The 15,499-nt window shown below is 38.4% G+C and overlaps 1 protein-coding gene across 3 annotated transcripts in view; it reads right to left on the reverse strand.

Moving 5' to 3' along the window:
- Nucleotides 1–15,499, reverse strand: part of LOC116853303 (laminin subunit alpha) — a 76,449-nt gene that overhangs the window by 48,459 nt on the left and 12,491 nt on the right. For all 3 annotated transcript variants that reach the window (XM_032834326.1, XM_032834325.1, XM_032834324.1), the window contains 11 exons: nt 13,760–14,032; nt 13,531–13,668; nt 13,183–13,455; nt 12,798–13,097; nt 12,562–12,720; nt 9,659–12,497; nt 7,690–7,921; nt 6,906–7,614; nt 6,328–6,554; nt 5,489–6,248; nt 5,141–5,418 (listed from right to left, as the gene is read on the reverse strand). In XM_032834326.1, coding sequence (XP_032690217.1) covers nt 5,141–5,418; nt 5,489–6,248; nt 6,328–6,554; nt 6,906–7,614; nt 7,690–7,921; nt 9,659–12,497; nt 12,562–12,720; nt 12,798–13,097; nt 13,183–13,455; nt 13,531–13,668; nt 13,760–14,032 — 6,188 coding nt within the window. The remainder of the gene's footprint in view (nt 1–5,140; nt 5,419–5,488; nt 6,249–6,327; nt 6,555–6,905; nt 7,615–7,689; nt 7,922–9,658; nt 12,498–12,561; nt 12,721–12,797; nt 13,098–13,182; nt 13,456–13,530; nt 13,669–13,759; nt 14,033–15,499) is intronic.

A 15,499-nucleotide genomic window follows, 5' to 3' on the forward strand; every position in this document is an offset into this window, starting at 1 on the left:
ACCAAGTTCAACATATAAAGTTATTAACAAAGAAACTCGTTTTCAATGTTTAATATTTTGTAAAAAAGATGTAATATAAAACCAAAATTATTTTTTCACAAAAGAAGTAAAAAAAAGAAGCCAAGTGCACGCGCGTTAATATTAAACTTTACAAAAAAATCTATAAATAAACTTCACAAAAAAACATTATAAATCAATTTTACAAAAAAAATCGTTATAAATAAACTTTACAAAAAAAATTGTTATAAATAATTTACAACAAAAACTCAGCCAAAAGATATTTGGAAAAATATTATTAAAACAATCTTATTCAAATCAATTGTATTTTTGTAAATTATTAAAAAATACAAGACAGTTTTATATACTCTCTACAAAAGAAATGATACTATGAGGTTACATTCGCCAAGTGCAAATGATTAATTATTTTTTAATTTTTTTTGTAGTTTTGGTTATATACATGTGGTTTTGATTATATAATATATTTATAAATTAAATATGGTATTAATGTATTAGTAATATCCTATAACCCATATTGTTAAATAAAAAATAAAATAATTTTTTTAATTGATATTAACTGCTGTATAGGTATCATTAAAATAAGAGTACCGTTTATTTATAAAAAAGGTACGCCAAGGGCTTTTTGTGTAAGTTATTATATAATGTTTTTAATATTATTGTATTTCTGTATTTATTTTATTTTTTATTTAACAATATATTACTAATATATTAATAACATATTTAATTTGTAATTTATTTATAACATTTTTTTTTGTAAAGTTTATTTATAACTATTTTTTTTTGTAAAATTGATTTATAATGTTTTTTTGTGAAGTTTATTTATAACGATTTTTTTGTAAAAAATGTTTATTTATAAAGATTTTTTTGTAAATTATATGTAACATGAACTATAAGATTTCCACATTCGCATCTCACACTCGTCAAGGATACAGGCCCTAGGTTCGTTTCTTTGTAATAGTACTCAATGGGTCATATTTATAGTCGGATCTTATACCTGTTATCAACTTTTGTTAATAAATAGGCTTGATGGATTTGTTATATCAAATCCTGCTGCCCAACTGTCGCCAGATATGTGACAGTCTGCTGACGGGCAATTGCTTCAAATTTGCAATAAAAACCGCGCAAAGCTTGTAGTGATTTGACGGCAGATTGGCAGCAGAAACAGCGCAGATCTTGTCGCGCAGCAGGCTCTGCGCGGTTTTTGCTGCAAATCTGCAGCAATTCCCTTATAGAAATATCATACTAAGAATCATTGATAATTACTTATTTTCAGTATTAAAAATACTGGATAATAAGTAATTATCAATGATTCTTAGTATGATATTTCTATAAGGGTTGCCCGACAGCAGGTTTTCTGTCATCAAAACCGTAGCTGAATGCGGACACAGATGGCTATGGTTTAGATGTGGATTTTTTATCAAATTTGCGCGCAGTCTATAGTCAATTTGCTTACTGGTCTGAAGTCAATTTGCTTATGTTATTAATTAATAACATAAAATAATAAAGATATTTAAATATATATTTCTAATAATCTTATGTCCGATTTATATTTCATCTTAGCTCCTTTCTTATAATTCTGGATTTACACCAAGAAAAAGTAATTAAAATAAAGTAACTAAAAGTAAGTAAAGTAACGAAGTAAAATATCGTTGCATTCAAGTAACGGTAACGTGTTACTTAAGATCTATTTTTTAAGATCAGTAACAAGAAACGGTAACGAGTTACTTTTTACCGAAAGTAACGGTAATGATAACAAGTTAGTTTTAAAAAGTAACTTTCCCAACACTGTGTAGTAGGTTGTATAGACGATCGTTGTAATTTCCTACTTACACATGTCACAGTTATATAACGTGAATATAACATGAAAGTAACATGTGACTAAAAAGTTATAATGTTATTTATTAGCGAATTAACACATATTTTTTGGTTGAATTCCAACAATTTATTCATTAATATGGTTCAAATAAGTGATAATGTATGATTATTTTGTCTAAATAATATTTGGTGTACAACTTTGCTTACGCCGTTTTTTTTTCCGAAATTCGAGAGTTTATTGTAAAAAACTGGTTATACATTTATGATTCAAAGTATTGTCCATCGCAGGCCCCCTACTTTCTCCCATCTTTCGGGCAGCGTACGAATCCCGCGTCGAAAAAACTGGTCATCTTTTGAGGCGATCCACGAATCGATCCAATTTTTTACTTCTTCATAAGACCGGGAGTGCTGGTCAGCCAGGCCGTGTGCCATTAATCGAAACAAGTGATAGTCAGAGGGAGCAACGTCTGGAGAATACGGCGGGTGGGGTAGGACTTCCCATTTCAACGTTTCCAAGTATGTCTTGACCACTTTCGCAACATGGGATCGAGCATTGTCATGCTACAAAATCACTTTATCATGTCTCTCGTTGTATTGCGGCCGTTTGTCTTGCAATGCTCGGCTCAAACGCATCAATTGCGTTCGATACCGATCGCCTGTGATTGTTTCAGTCGGTTTTAACAACTCATAATACACTACGTCGAGCTGGTCCCACCAAATACAGAGCATGATCTTGGAGCCGTGAATATTCGGTTTGGCCGTCGACGTGAAAGCATGACCGGGAACTCCCCATGATTTTCTGCGCTTGGGTTTATCGTAATGAACCTATTTTTCGTCCCCAGTCACAATGCGATGCAAAAATCCATTTTTGCCTTTCAAGCAGCTGTTCACAAGCAAACAAACGCCGTTCAACATCTCTCGGCACCCAATTTCCTTGCTTCTGAATCATTCCTATGGGTTTGAGGCGTTTTGAAATGGCTTGTTGAGTCACTCCCAATGATCGTGCCAATTCTTCTTAATTTTGACACTAATAACATAATTAATTTGTAATTTATTTATAACAATTTTTTTTGTAAAGTTTATTTATAACTATTTTTTTTTTGTAAAATTGATTTATAATGTTTTTTTGTGAAGTATATTTATAACGATTTTTTTGTAAAAAATGTTTATTTATTAAAGATTTTTTTGTAAATTATGTGTAACATGAACTATAAGATTTCCGCATTCGCATCTCACTTACACTCGTCAAGGATACAGGTCCTAGGTTCGTTTCTTCGTAATAGTACTCAGTGGGTCATATTTATAGTCGGATCTTATACCTGTCAACTTTTGTTAATAAATAAGCTTGATAAATCAACTTTTGTTAATAAATAGGCTTGATGGATTTGTTATATCAAATCCTGCTGCTCAACTGTCTGAGTCTTGATCAAGTAATGCCTCCAATTCTGCATCTTTGAAAACCTCTCTTCCACCTGCAGGTCTTCGACGTCAAAATCATTCATCGTTCTTGAAGCGTTGAAACCACTCACGACACGTTCTTTCACTGATAGCGGTCTCACCATAAGTATTTGAGAGCATTCGATAAGCCTCAGCCGCAGATTTCTTCATATTGAAGCAGAAAATTAAAACCTCCCGCAAATGACGATTTGGCTCATAAACTGACATTTTCAATCGAGAATAACTTTATGATGCAGACACAAATCGACTAATGTTTCTATGGGGTTATGTTGACAGATGCCCAAGTTTATTGTATGACGTCTATGATCTATTTATTTCGACCACCACTTACCGCTAAAGCCATCTATAGGAAAACGACGGAAGCAAAGTTGTACATCTAATAAAAAAAATTAGCATTTCATATTTCGTGTCATTTCACTTATTCGTCAAACTCGCGTGGTTTCGATCCTGTGTCAGGCGGCATCCATTTTTAAATCATGTTCAATGCTTAACTTCAACGATCATACTAGTGATGCCGATGCGCTGATGCTTAGTACATGATATTTACAATATACTCTTATATCATTCAAAAAATGTTATGATATTTGTTAGTAAATGCTTGATACGACGTAACAATAATCACAATACGATTAATATTGATACAATGTTGTCAAATCGGTAATCAAATTTTAACTTACAACGTGCTCGCAAAAAAGAGAGAATATTGCTTCTTTCTCTCTCACAATATTTTGACAGAGTAAAGTTATGATTAGGCTCTTTTTGTAAGAACTCTAGTTTTATAATATTGTGAGAGAGAAAGAAGGAATATTCTCTCTTTTGCGAGCACGTTGTAGGTTAAAATTTGATTACTGAGACAACTTAATTGTTTTAATATTAATCGCATTGTGATTGTTGTTACGTCGTGTCAAACATTTACCAACAAATGTCATAACATTTTTTGAACGATATAAGAGTATATTGTAAATATCACCTACCAAGATATCGTTATAGCGCATCGGCATCACCAGTTCTCGTACGATTCGTTGAAGTTAAACATTGAACAACATGATGTAAAAATGGGTGCCGCCTGACACAGGATCGACACCGCGAGTTTCACAAATAAGTAAAATGACACAAAATATAAAATGCCAGTTTTTTTAAATTATTTAGACAAAATAATCATATTATCACTTATCTGAATTGTACTATGAATAAATCGTTGGAATTCAACAAAAAAATATGTTTGCTGGGACATCCCTTATAGAAATATCATACTAAGAATCATTGATAATTACTTATTATCCAGTATTTTTAATACTGAAAATAAGTAATTATCAATGATTCTTAGTATGATATTTCTATAAGGGATTACTTAGTTATTTTGCAGTTATATAACATTAATTGATATTCCTATATAACCATTATATACATGATATATTACATGTTACATCTATGAGTGAGAAATAATAACATAACAGTAACATATCAATAACTTTCATGCAATATTATCTGTTATAATCATTTCTATTGCAGTTATATAATATTGATATAACTGTGTTTGCCGGAATGTATATATATTTTATTACACATTGAGAAATGTTTTCAAAAAATACCATAAAAAATATTTTAAACTTTTAATATCCTTTAATGATAAAATACTATGGTTATTTCATTGGTTTATATATTTGTTTGTTATAAAAAAAGAATTAAAAATTTTCTTTTATTGTACTTTTTTGAGCTTAAAGGTTTTTTTTTTAATTTTTTATCTATTTTAAAATTTCATTCGATCCCAATGGAAGTTTTTCGAGAGAGAAACAGTCCGCAATGTATTAAAATAAATAATTTGAAATCAACGCTGAATGTCTCTTACCAATGATGTTGCGTTCTCAGCAGCGATCATAGCTTCGTCCGCAGCGTTCTTCGCAGCTTGAATTGCAGTCTCGATGTTTCTGTATGCTGAAACGGCTCTCACTGCATTGGTATTACGAGTGTCAGTCAGCAAATCATCCAGCGCCAGAGAATGGTTGTAGAGGTACGCCGCGTGAGCGTGAGCATTCTTCATCGGTTCTGCTAACTCAATCAGCATATAATCATTTTCGGTAATGGTGGTATTCAATTGCGTAGTTGCATCCGTTATGTCGTTTATCACTAAAAGAAGGAAGAACCATTGTTTCCAACGTTTTTATTTTCTAGTGATAAAAAGAACAACGCTACTTACACAGAATACCAATATTCGCTTTCGCATCGATGAGATATTGACTAGCGTTCTTGTTAAGCATATCCCCCGCTTCCAAATCTTCTTTTGCTTCTATCGTCGAGTTTTTCACTACATCAAAGTTGCCAGTTTCGGCGGCGAATCTATTCTCCTTGTTCAATTTGTCTACCGTACTGGCCAGTTCTTGAGCCTTTTGCGCAATTTCCATCAGGTCGTCCATTTTGACACTGGCATTTCTGATTTTGTCGCTGAGACTGGCCGCGGTGCTACTTAGATTACTCACAGGAAAATTGTACTTTTGCATTTCAGACACTAGAATGTTGGCATGGTCCACTTGGTCCACTGCATCGTCCCGGAATTTGATAAAGGAAACGTCCTTAATTTTCTTCAGAATCTCCTTTGCTTCGTTCAGAGCGCTGTCGACTTTCGCACTTGTTCCCAGTTCAATATTTAATGCTAAAGACTGCACCTCAGATACAATCTGATTCACCAGCTCGATTTCGCGTACTACGTCCTCTTCAAGATTGTTCATGTCCCTTAACGTCTTTTCTGCAGCATCCTTCCACTTAATACTATCTTCAGCGGCAAATTCAATCTGTCGATTCCGGTTAGACATTTCGTGTTCCAACTGTCCTAATTTTTCTTGCAATGGCAATAGATTCACTCTACTTGGATTTAGTACTTTCACTTCGGGATAGAGTTCGTTCGCCGTGTCGTTAATGAATTTCAATCGTTGATTTGTGAAGTAGCCCTCCGCGACCGTCTGTAAGCACATTGACGACGGCTTAAATTATATATTTGTTTTATAACTTGTTGACTTAACCTAAATTTTTTTTGCTTACACTGTATTCGCGCGAAATAGGTTCCAATAAATCAGCTAGTTCATCAGTAACATCCAAGAGATTTCCGATGCAGGAACCACAGGAGAAACAACCCTGCGTCGGGATAAGTACATGTCGATAGGGGCAGTGGTCGCATTTTTCGCCAATTACACCAGGTAGACAGGTACACTGGCCAGTCATAGTGTTGCAGGACACACCGACGGAGTAGCCAGTGTGACATCCGCATGCTGAAAAAGACAAATGTGTGAGAATTTTTCACGTGAAGGAAAAAGTTTGATTGTATTAACGTGAAGCTTTCTTAGTTATAATGGACGAACCAATATTGGTTGAAGAAAACGGAATTTCTAATTTTTAGAATCAAATAAGAACCATAGAAATTCTGTCTTTCAACCAAAACGCGTTGGGTTGTTCATTAAAATCAAACTTCACGTTAATATAACTAAATGTTTTTATATGTGCATTTTCATCCAAAATCTATCAATATAGATTTTCGTGACGAGACATGACCATACATGACGATACATGACATATATTCGACAAGAACCATTAAGCGATCTGAGATACAGAATCTTTCTTACATGTGCATCCTTCTGATCCATAGTTCCAATATCCCTGAATACATTGATCGCACCTACGACCAGTGACCCCCGGTTTACATATGCACTGGCCCGTTTCTTCATCACACTGACTGTTTTCAGATGCTAGTCCGCAGTCGCAGGCCTTGCAGCCATCACAGCTGCTGAAACCATAATGATTGGGCGCACAGCGATCGCAGCGTTCGCCGATCACGTTCTCCATACAAAAACATTTCCCACTGTAACTATCGCAGTGCTCCATGCCGCAGTCATCGCACACACAGTTCCTACAATCCTTCTTTTCCACGGCGTCGCCAAAATAGCCGGGTGCGCACAGATTGCACGCCTCGCCGTAGGTGTTATTCAGACACTGTAGACATTGACCAGTGATGGAATCGCACGAATCGACTTGATTGGTGTCGATGTTACCGGAGCATTCGCACGGTTTACAATAGTCGCCGTACGCCTCAGGCTTGCCGTAGTAGCCAGCGGCGCATGCCTCGCAGCGGGCCCCGTAATACCCAGGCAGACAGTCACAACTGATTTTGTTTCCTTCATCGTTCACTTCGCAGCCAGTAGCGAAGTTATTGGAGACAAATGGCAGTGGACACGCACAGATTAGACAGTCAGTCGGTGTGCCTATGGTAGCATTACCGTAATAGCCTTGCTCACAAAACTCACAGTGGTCACCAGTAGTGCCATTTTTGCAATCCTGCAAAATAATTAAGAGATTTTGGAGAAATTTGAACGTTTTGGAGGAATTTCATTTGCAGAAATTCCAACTCACTTGGCAGATTCCGGTGTTCACGTCGCACGTACTTGCGTGGCTATTGCATTGACAGGGCGCGCAATATCCGCCATATGGACCCGATTTTACTCTATAATAACCTGGAGTGCATTCTTCGCATGAAAAGCCTTGATAATTAGGTGGACACTGACACTGTTCTACGCTACTAGCTCGGACGCTGTATTGAGTCGAGTATTGCTCCGTTGTGACGTCCAGAGTCACGTACGATAATCTAAAAGACATTTGACATAGAGAAAGAATATTGATCTATATAGGTTTTAATGTAATTTAAGAGCTCTCTTGCAATCTCAAGGGATCTCGCAATTTGTTTTATTATGCCGCCATTTATTCAAATTTTAGTTTAGATCAATAATCCTAGTTTATACGATAGCCACACTCATATAAAATACGAATCTTGTTTACTTTTTTGTCTCAAATTATACTGAAAGTGGCTATATCATACACGCCAACAGCACATGCGTTGTCAACAGCCAACAGCCAACATTGCACTACGCCCTATAATTCAACCAATATGTGAGTTTCAATTATGAAAAAAATCATGTAACTTCCTGAAAGTATTGAGATTGTGCATTAATTTTAAAGGATTTTCAAGAGATGGCGTAACTAATACTATATCACATCGGGTCATATTGTGCTACCTTCATGTCAAAGCACCATCTTGTGGTTTTAGTTTTCAATATGTGTCATTTTACCGAAATGTAAACAACATTGTTTTTTTTAGCATTGAATATATCGAATTTTGTGCCAACAAAACACAATTTGCGGGAAGCTTTGCTTTTGTGCTTTTGTGCCATTTGAACAAAAGTGCTGCTGAAAGTCAACGAATGCTTATGGTGATTATACTCCATCGATTTCAACATGTGAGTACTGGTTTCGACGCTATAAAAAAGGTGATTTTGACACAGAAGACAAGGAACGTCCAAGCTAGCCGAAAAAGTTTGAAGATGAGGAAGTGGAAGTTTTACTCGATCAAGACTCGAGTCAAACGCAAGAAGAACTTGCAGAATCATTAAATGTTGATCAATCAACGATTTCCAGACGTTTGAAGGTCATTGGAATGATTCAAAAGCAAGGAAATTGGGTCGTCGAAAGGCGCAAAATGACCTGAGAATTGTTGCTTCAAAAACACAGATGAAAAATTTTTTTGCATCGTATCGTGACGGGTGATGAAAAATGGATACGCTACAATAATCCGAAGCGCAAAAAATCATGGTGCAGACCAGACGAATCATCAACATCGACGGCAAAGCCGAATATTCATGGCGCCAACCTCATGCTCTGTATTTGGTGGGATCAGCTGGGTGTAGTATATTATGAGTTGCTCCAACCCAACAAAACCATCACTGGGGAACGCTATCAACAATAATTGATGCAATTGAGCCGAGCATTGAAGCAAAAACGGCCAGATTACGCGAAAAGACACGACAAAGTGATTTTCCAGTACGACAACGCTCGGCCACATGTTGCGAAACCAGTCAAGGAAACGTTAGAAGCGCTTAACTGGGATGTCCTACCACACCCGCCGTATTCTCCAGATATTGCTCCTTCCGATTACCACCTATTTCGATCGATGACTCATGGCCTGTCTGAGCAGCGCTTCCATTCTTATGAGGATACCAAAAAATGGGTCGATTCGTGGATAGCCTCAAAAGATGTGTCGTTCTTTCGATGTGGAATCCACCTATTACCAGAAAGATGGGAAAAAGTAATGGCTAACGATGGACAATATTTTGAATGATCAATTTGTAACCATTTTTTTCACTATAAAGCCGTATTTTTACCAAAAAATCCCTTAAAATTAATGCACACTCCCAATATAATAAAAATATATTGAAAAGTTAAAAAATGTGTCTTATAATATCTTAAAACAAGAAACTCCATAGAAACTTCACTAATTTATGTCTGAAAATTACTCAAAGTTCTTAAGTGCAAAATTGAAGATACATACGAGGCGGTAATGCTGGGATTCCAATATGTAGCGCGCACATATATTCCACTTAGATTTTCGAGAACCACCATTATTTGCTCTCTCGTGGCGCTGAGCTTGTTGGCAGTGAGAAAATTAGCTTCAACAAGACGAACGGACGCTCTGAAGTTTAAGGATGACGGTGGCTGCTCTTCGGAATAAAAGAACAGCGTGATATTGGCGCCTTGAAGAATTATATCGGCGGCGCCGACAGCTTTTCCGAAAGGTCCTGTACTGTAGTAAATAGTATAATTGAAATAACCGCCGTAAGAAGTCAACTTTTTGTTTAGATAGGTGTCTGGTGCCGAAAAATAGACTATATTCTCGAAGGTATCGTTGGTGATGAGAGAGACCGTGGTTGTGGTTGCGTTCACGTATTCGGGGTAAGTTGACAAGATGGTGAAGTTGCCGCTCTTGTCGATGGGCAAAACTAGCTCCCACTCCTCCATGTCCATTAAGTGAGTCCAGTAGAGGCTCGCAGAGGCACATCTGGTAGTCTTGCCGAAGCAGAAACATTTAGTACAACCATCCTCATTCGACGCCTGGATGTCAAAAGTGCCCTCGCGGCACACATCGCACGCCAGACCTTGCACGTTCGTCTTGCAGAAGCATTCCGCGGTGTACTGGTCGCAAATGTCGCTGGTGGTACCGCGCAAATCGCAGTCGCAGCGCTCGCAATGTGGAAACTGCGAATAGCCGGCGCGGCAACGGTCGCACTTACGGCTCACAACGTTTTTCTTGCAGCGGCAGCTGCCATCGAGTAAATCACATTGCAGATCACCATCTAAGACACCTAGAGGCGAGCAGTTGCACTCCTCGCATCCAATGATGGGATGGAAACCGTAAGTACCGACTTTGCATTGGTCACATCGTGGTCCCGTCACTCGAGGTGGACAGATACATCTACCACTGTCCGATTCGCATAGAGCGGGACAGTTACAAGGTCTGCATCGGGGAAAGCCATAAAAACCGGTCTTGCAGATCTCGCAGCGTCGGCCGATGATGTTCGGCCGACAGGGACATTGGCCGCCGAATTTTTCACACTCCAGGCTGGTAGAACCATCGATAATGCAGTTACAGGGCAACGCGCCATTATTGTAATTGGCAGTCAACGAGAAACTGGAATCGCGGCAGAAGCCGTCCTCAGTGATGTTGATATGAAAATGATTGTTACCGCAGCGCTTAATGAACTCCTTCGTCTGGTCGAACCGTAACTTGCTGAGGATCTTTTCATTATATTGATCTGCCGGAATCACTAGCATGTAATCCAACCAAATGCTGCGATTATCGGCGGGCTGCTTCAAGGTCAACACGAAGTTCTCGATCAGCTGGAACGTGATACCTCCACCGTCCATCTGGCGAACGATGCTACGGCAGCCGCTATTGCTGGGACAATGCGGCACCGGGATCTCCGCCTCGTAGAATTTACCGTTCTGTACCAGCATCTCCAATTTGAACTGAGGGTGATCCGGTTGATAGTACTGCATCACGAAAATGTAGTCTCCCGGTTGGGGTACTTTAGCACGAATATCCATGCTGTTACTGTCGCCACCCAAATAAATCAGCTTAGTGATGTTATCGTAGATACCAAGTGGTCGATATTCGGGTACACCGGACGTTTCGAATTCGATCTTCTTGGCATCGGCGTCAGGGAACAGTCCTTGCACGCATTTGCCGTTCTTCCTTACACAAATAGACTTTGGCTTCACGTAATCTAGCGACCACTGATTGTAGGGGATAGCCACTATTGAATTGATACCAACGTTTGAAGTCGGATCGCCAGTCAGTACCAGACTGATATAGTTAGACGCGAAATTCATCACGGCTACCTTGCCGTAGGTGTCGGTGACGACTTGTTGACAAATGCTGGTGTATCTACAAGGATTCAAATTAGCTTTACCCTTACCGATAGTGTCGGCCTCAATCAGTAGGACCGATGTAGTCTGCTCGTCGCTTGGAGTTACATAAGTTACCACGAGAACATGAGGACCGGGCTTACTGATCCTAAGCTCGAAATGAATCTCTTCCTGTTGATCGTTAATTAGCGGTATCTCGTCCTCTTTGATCTCCTGCAGAACTTCGTGATCTGTCAAGAGATTGGTCAACGAGATTCTAAGGTTGTTCTCGGTGATAAAGCCACCTGCGCCGCGGACAGAGTCGAATCGCGTTAAATTCGGGTAACCATAATGCCTGCAGAGTCCTTTGTAGCCGATTTTGCAGGGCATATTCACGTCTTGCGTTAGTATGGTTCCTTCGTAGTATTCGGATGGCAACAAAACAAAATAATCGAGAAACAGACTCTTTTTCGTGGCGATGTTAATGGACCAATGTCCGGGATTCATCACCATGGGCGACGGCTGGTTGCCGTGGATTCCGGCAACTGTTAGGAAGGATGGTCGACTGGATGGCTTGAAGTTTACTTTGAATTGTTGCTGTACTTCGGATGGATTGTCCGGAGTGATGGTAATAATACCAAGGATTGATTCGTTGTTGGGATTCACGTAGCGCAAGACCATCCGGTAAAGCGAGGATTTGCTGATATCGACGCCCAACATAATCTCATCTTGCAAAGCAGAGAACACGGCGTAACCTTTCCAACTGTAGCCCGGGAAAAGATCCTCTGTGAAACCGTAGCGGACGCGACTTCCACTTGGTGTTCTGCCATCTTCGGCTTCATACTGATACTGGTGAAGAGTGGGGAAGTAATGTGCCTTCAGAGGGTCCTTGCACGTCAGACCAGTCACTCGCGGCTGACAAGGACACTGGCCGGTTTGTTTGTCGCATATCGGGCTTACAGAACCGCCAACATCACAAGCACAGTCTAATCGGAGGATGAAGTGTTGCGTTAGAAATGAAATTTTACAAAGTGAGAGAGATCGACTTACCAGAACAACCGAAGACGTTACTCTCCTCAAGATTATACGTTCCGTCAACGCATCGGCTGCATTCTCTATCAGTTACACCAGGCTTGCATATGCACTGTCCAGTCTTAATATCGCATTCACCGATGCCGCCGATGACTCCGAAAGGATTGCATTGGCACTCTTAAATGCAGATGTAATATTAATAATAATTTGGACCAAAGAAAGAGAGATAGAGTATTCTCAGATTAAACACGAACTTTCACATCCATCGAGATTGTAAGATTGTAAATTCCAGTAGAGTGGCTTGCATTGATTGCATATTCTGCCTTCGACTCGATCCTTACATTGGCAGAGTTCGCCAGGGGGCAGAGAACCGCAACCTTGGAAAGTTGGGACTATACCAGCCGGATCGCAGTTGCAACCCTCGCAAGTCGGGAAGTTGTAGTAGCCCTCTTTGCATTGCTCGCATCGAGTGCCATCGAAATTCTCCCGACATTGGCACATCCCTTCGCCGTCACAGGATACGCCGATTGAACCGTGGCTGTCGCAGTTGCATGCTGCAGTTGAAATTATGAAAACACTATAAGTAAGGTATTTTCGAAATTAGCAGAAGACCGGAGAGCTTTAGCGCGAATTACGTACGGATGCATTCTGGATATTTGTAGTATCCTGGGCTGCACTGATCGCAAGTCCTACCGGCAAAATTGGCGAGACACGAACATTTTCCCGCAGAATCGCAGCTGACAGTGGACGAGCCAACAGCACTGCAGTTACATGGTCTGCAATTGGGATAACCGTAATATCCAGAGATGCATAGGTCGCATCTAATACCGCCATATCCTTCTTTGCACAGACAAACACCGTCTTGCTTGTCGCAAATGCCAGGTTCGGTTCCACGAGGATCACAGTTGCAATCTGCAGGAAGAATGGTATGCAAAATTGTAATCAAAATTTTTTTACGTCTAGAATACTTGGAGTATTTTGACGTACATGTACAGAGAGGATAATTGAAGTATCCATTCTCGCAAATGTCGCACGTTCTACCACCATAATTGTTCTTGCACGTGCAGTTACCGGACACCACGTCGCATAAGTCGTTTAGGGCGCCAAGAGGATTACAGCTGCATGCTGAAATCGTAAAAACCTATGTAAAATTTCAATTATTCGCACACTGAAGACTGACTGTGATATTGAAAATTTATTAGAGAAATTCACTTACGCAGGCACTTAGGAAAGTCGTAGTATCCTTCCGCGCAGAGGTTGCAGTAGTGACCGGCGTAGTTTATTTTGCAGGGACAGTAACCGTCTGTCGCTTCGCAGTGGTAACCGTCGGTTCCCGGCAAGTGACACTCGCAGGGTCTGCAGTTAGGATAGCCGAAATATCCGTAATTACAGGAGTCGCAGTTCGGTGGCGTGAATTCCTCCCGGCACTCGCACCTGCCGCTGGAGTCCGCGCAGTTTCCCGTTGAATAAAAGTAATCACAATCACATGCTAAATGAACACACAATGTTTTTTATAAAATGTCTAACGTTCAAAAATATTGGGTTTTAATTGAAAGAGAAAAGAGAAGAGTGGAGAGAGAGAGAGAGAGAGAGAGAGAGAGAGAGAGAGAGAGAGAGAGAGAAAGAGATTAGAACTGCAAAAATATTATAATTAAATTTTTATAATTAAAATTTTTATATTAAAATTTTTATATTATAATTAAATTTTTTTCAATTTAATAAATGATTTGAACAAATATATTTCAATTCAACAAATTTATAATTGATTCGCACAAATTCAAACAAAAGTTGTTTAATTGACGATCAATTTTAACGAATTCAAAATTCATTCAATTGATGATTGATATGAAGAAAGAAAATCATAGATCGTTCGATTAATAATTGAGCTTAGCAAATTTAATTAGAAGCCATTACATTGATTAATGATTGCTATGAGTAAATTCAATCAAAGACTATTCGATTTATATGACCAGTGTCCCCTCAGCTTTTATCTTAGTGTCTCAACGCTATCCTGCTTAAAATAGATAATTTCGTTAAGAATTGATAAAAATATATAAAAATTGTATTGAAATGCTATATGACTTCATCTAATTTTATCATTTCTAGCAAAAATTTCTAACATTTTAGTTCATATAAAACAATCACCAATTTCTTATATCGCGCGCGTGTAACTTACTTTTAATGATTAAATATTATATTAAACAATTAATTAAATATTTACCTGAATACATATGCTTTTCTATGTAATTTTATTATTTTTTATCAAAATATGATTTAACTACATACATTTTTTTTAAGTAATAAATCTATTAAATCTTTGAAGAAACACTGAGGGAAATGTTTGATGATACTAACCAGAATTCTATTTAGGTTTACCAAACGATATGGTGAATAATCGTGTAATAAGATATTTAGTCAATGATACCAAACTATCTGGTGAGCGCATTGTCTAAGTAGCATTACAATAATGCTTAAATACATTTACCAAACCGTCTGGTACAGCATACAATTCATTTGGTGAATGTTTTAAGAATACAGTTTTAAGAATACAGTGGAATAGTATTAGATTTCTTACCTAACTTAAAATCTAACCATTGGTCTGTTCTTTTCAGCTGCACTGCTGAACTGGTGCAATGAGTTAAAGTGAGACAAATATATGTTTTCTCACTCTAACTTATTGCACCAGTTCAGCAGTGCAGCTGAAAAGAACAGACCACATATTATATATAATTTTCATATACTTACTGTATATAATTTTCATATATTAGGACCTTAACTTAGTTTCCGCCCAAAAAATACTGAGAAAAAGCATTTATTGTAAAAAATTTAGTGACTCTCCAGAAGCTCCGGGAGCTTGGTTGAGAGGTTCTTATGCATCCACCTTATAGTCCGGACCTGGCACCAAGTGATTACCACCTGTTCCTGTCTATGGCGAATGATTTTGCTGGTGAAAAAT

Source organism: Odontomachus brunneus, unplaced genomic scaffold (genome assembly GCF_010583005.1).
Source record: "Odontomachus brunneus isolate Ranch 3 - 2012 unplaced genomic scaffold, Obru_v1 Obru_scaffold_303, whole genome shotgun sequence".
Lineage (NCBI taxonomy): Eukaryota > Metazoa > Arthropoda > Insecta > Hymenoptera > Formicidae > Odontomachus > Odontomachus brunneus.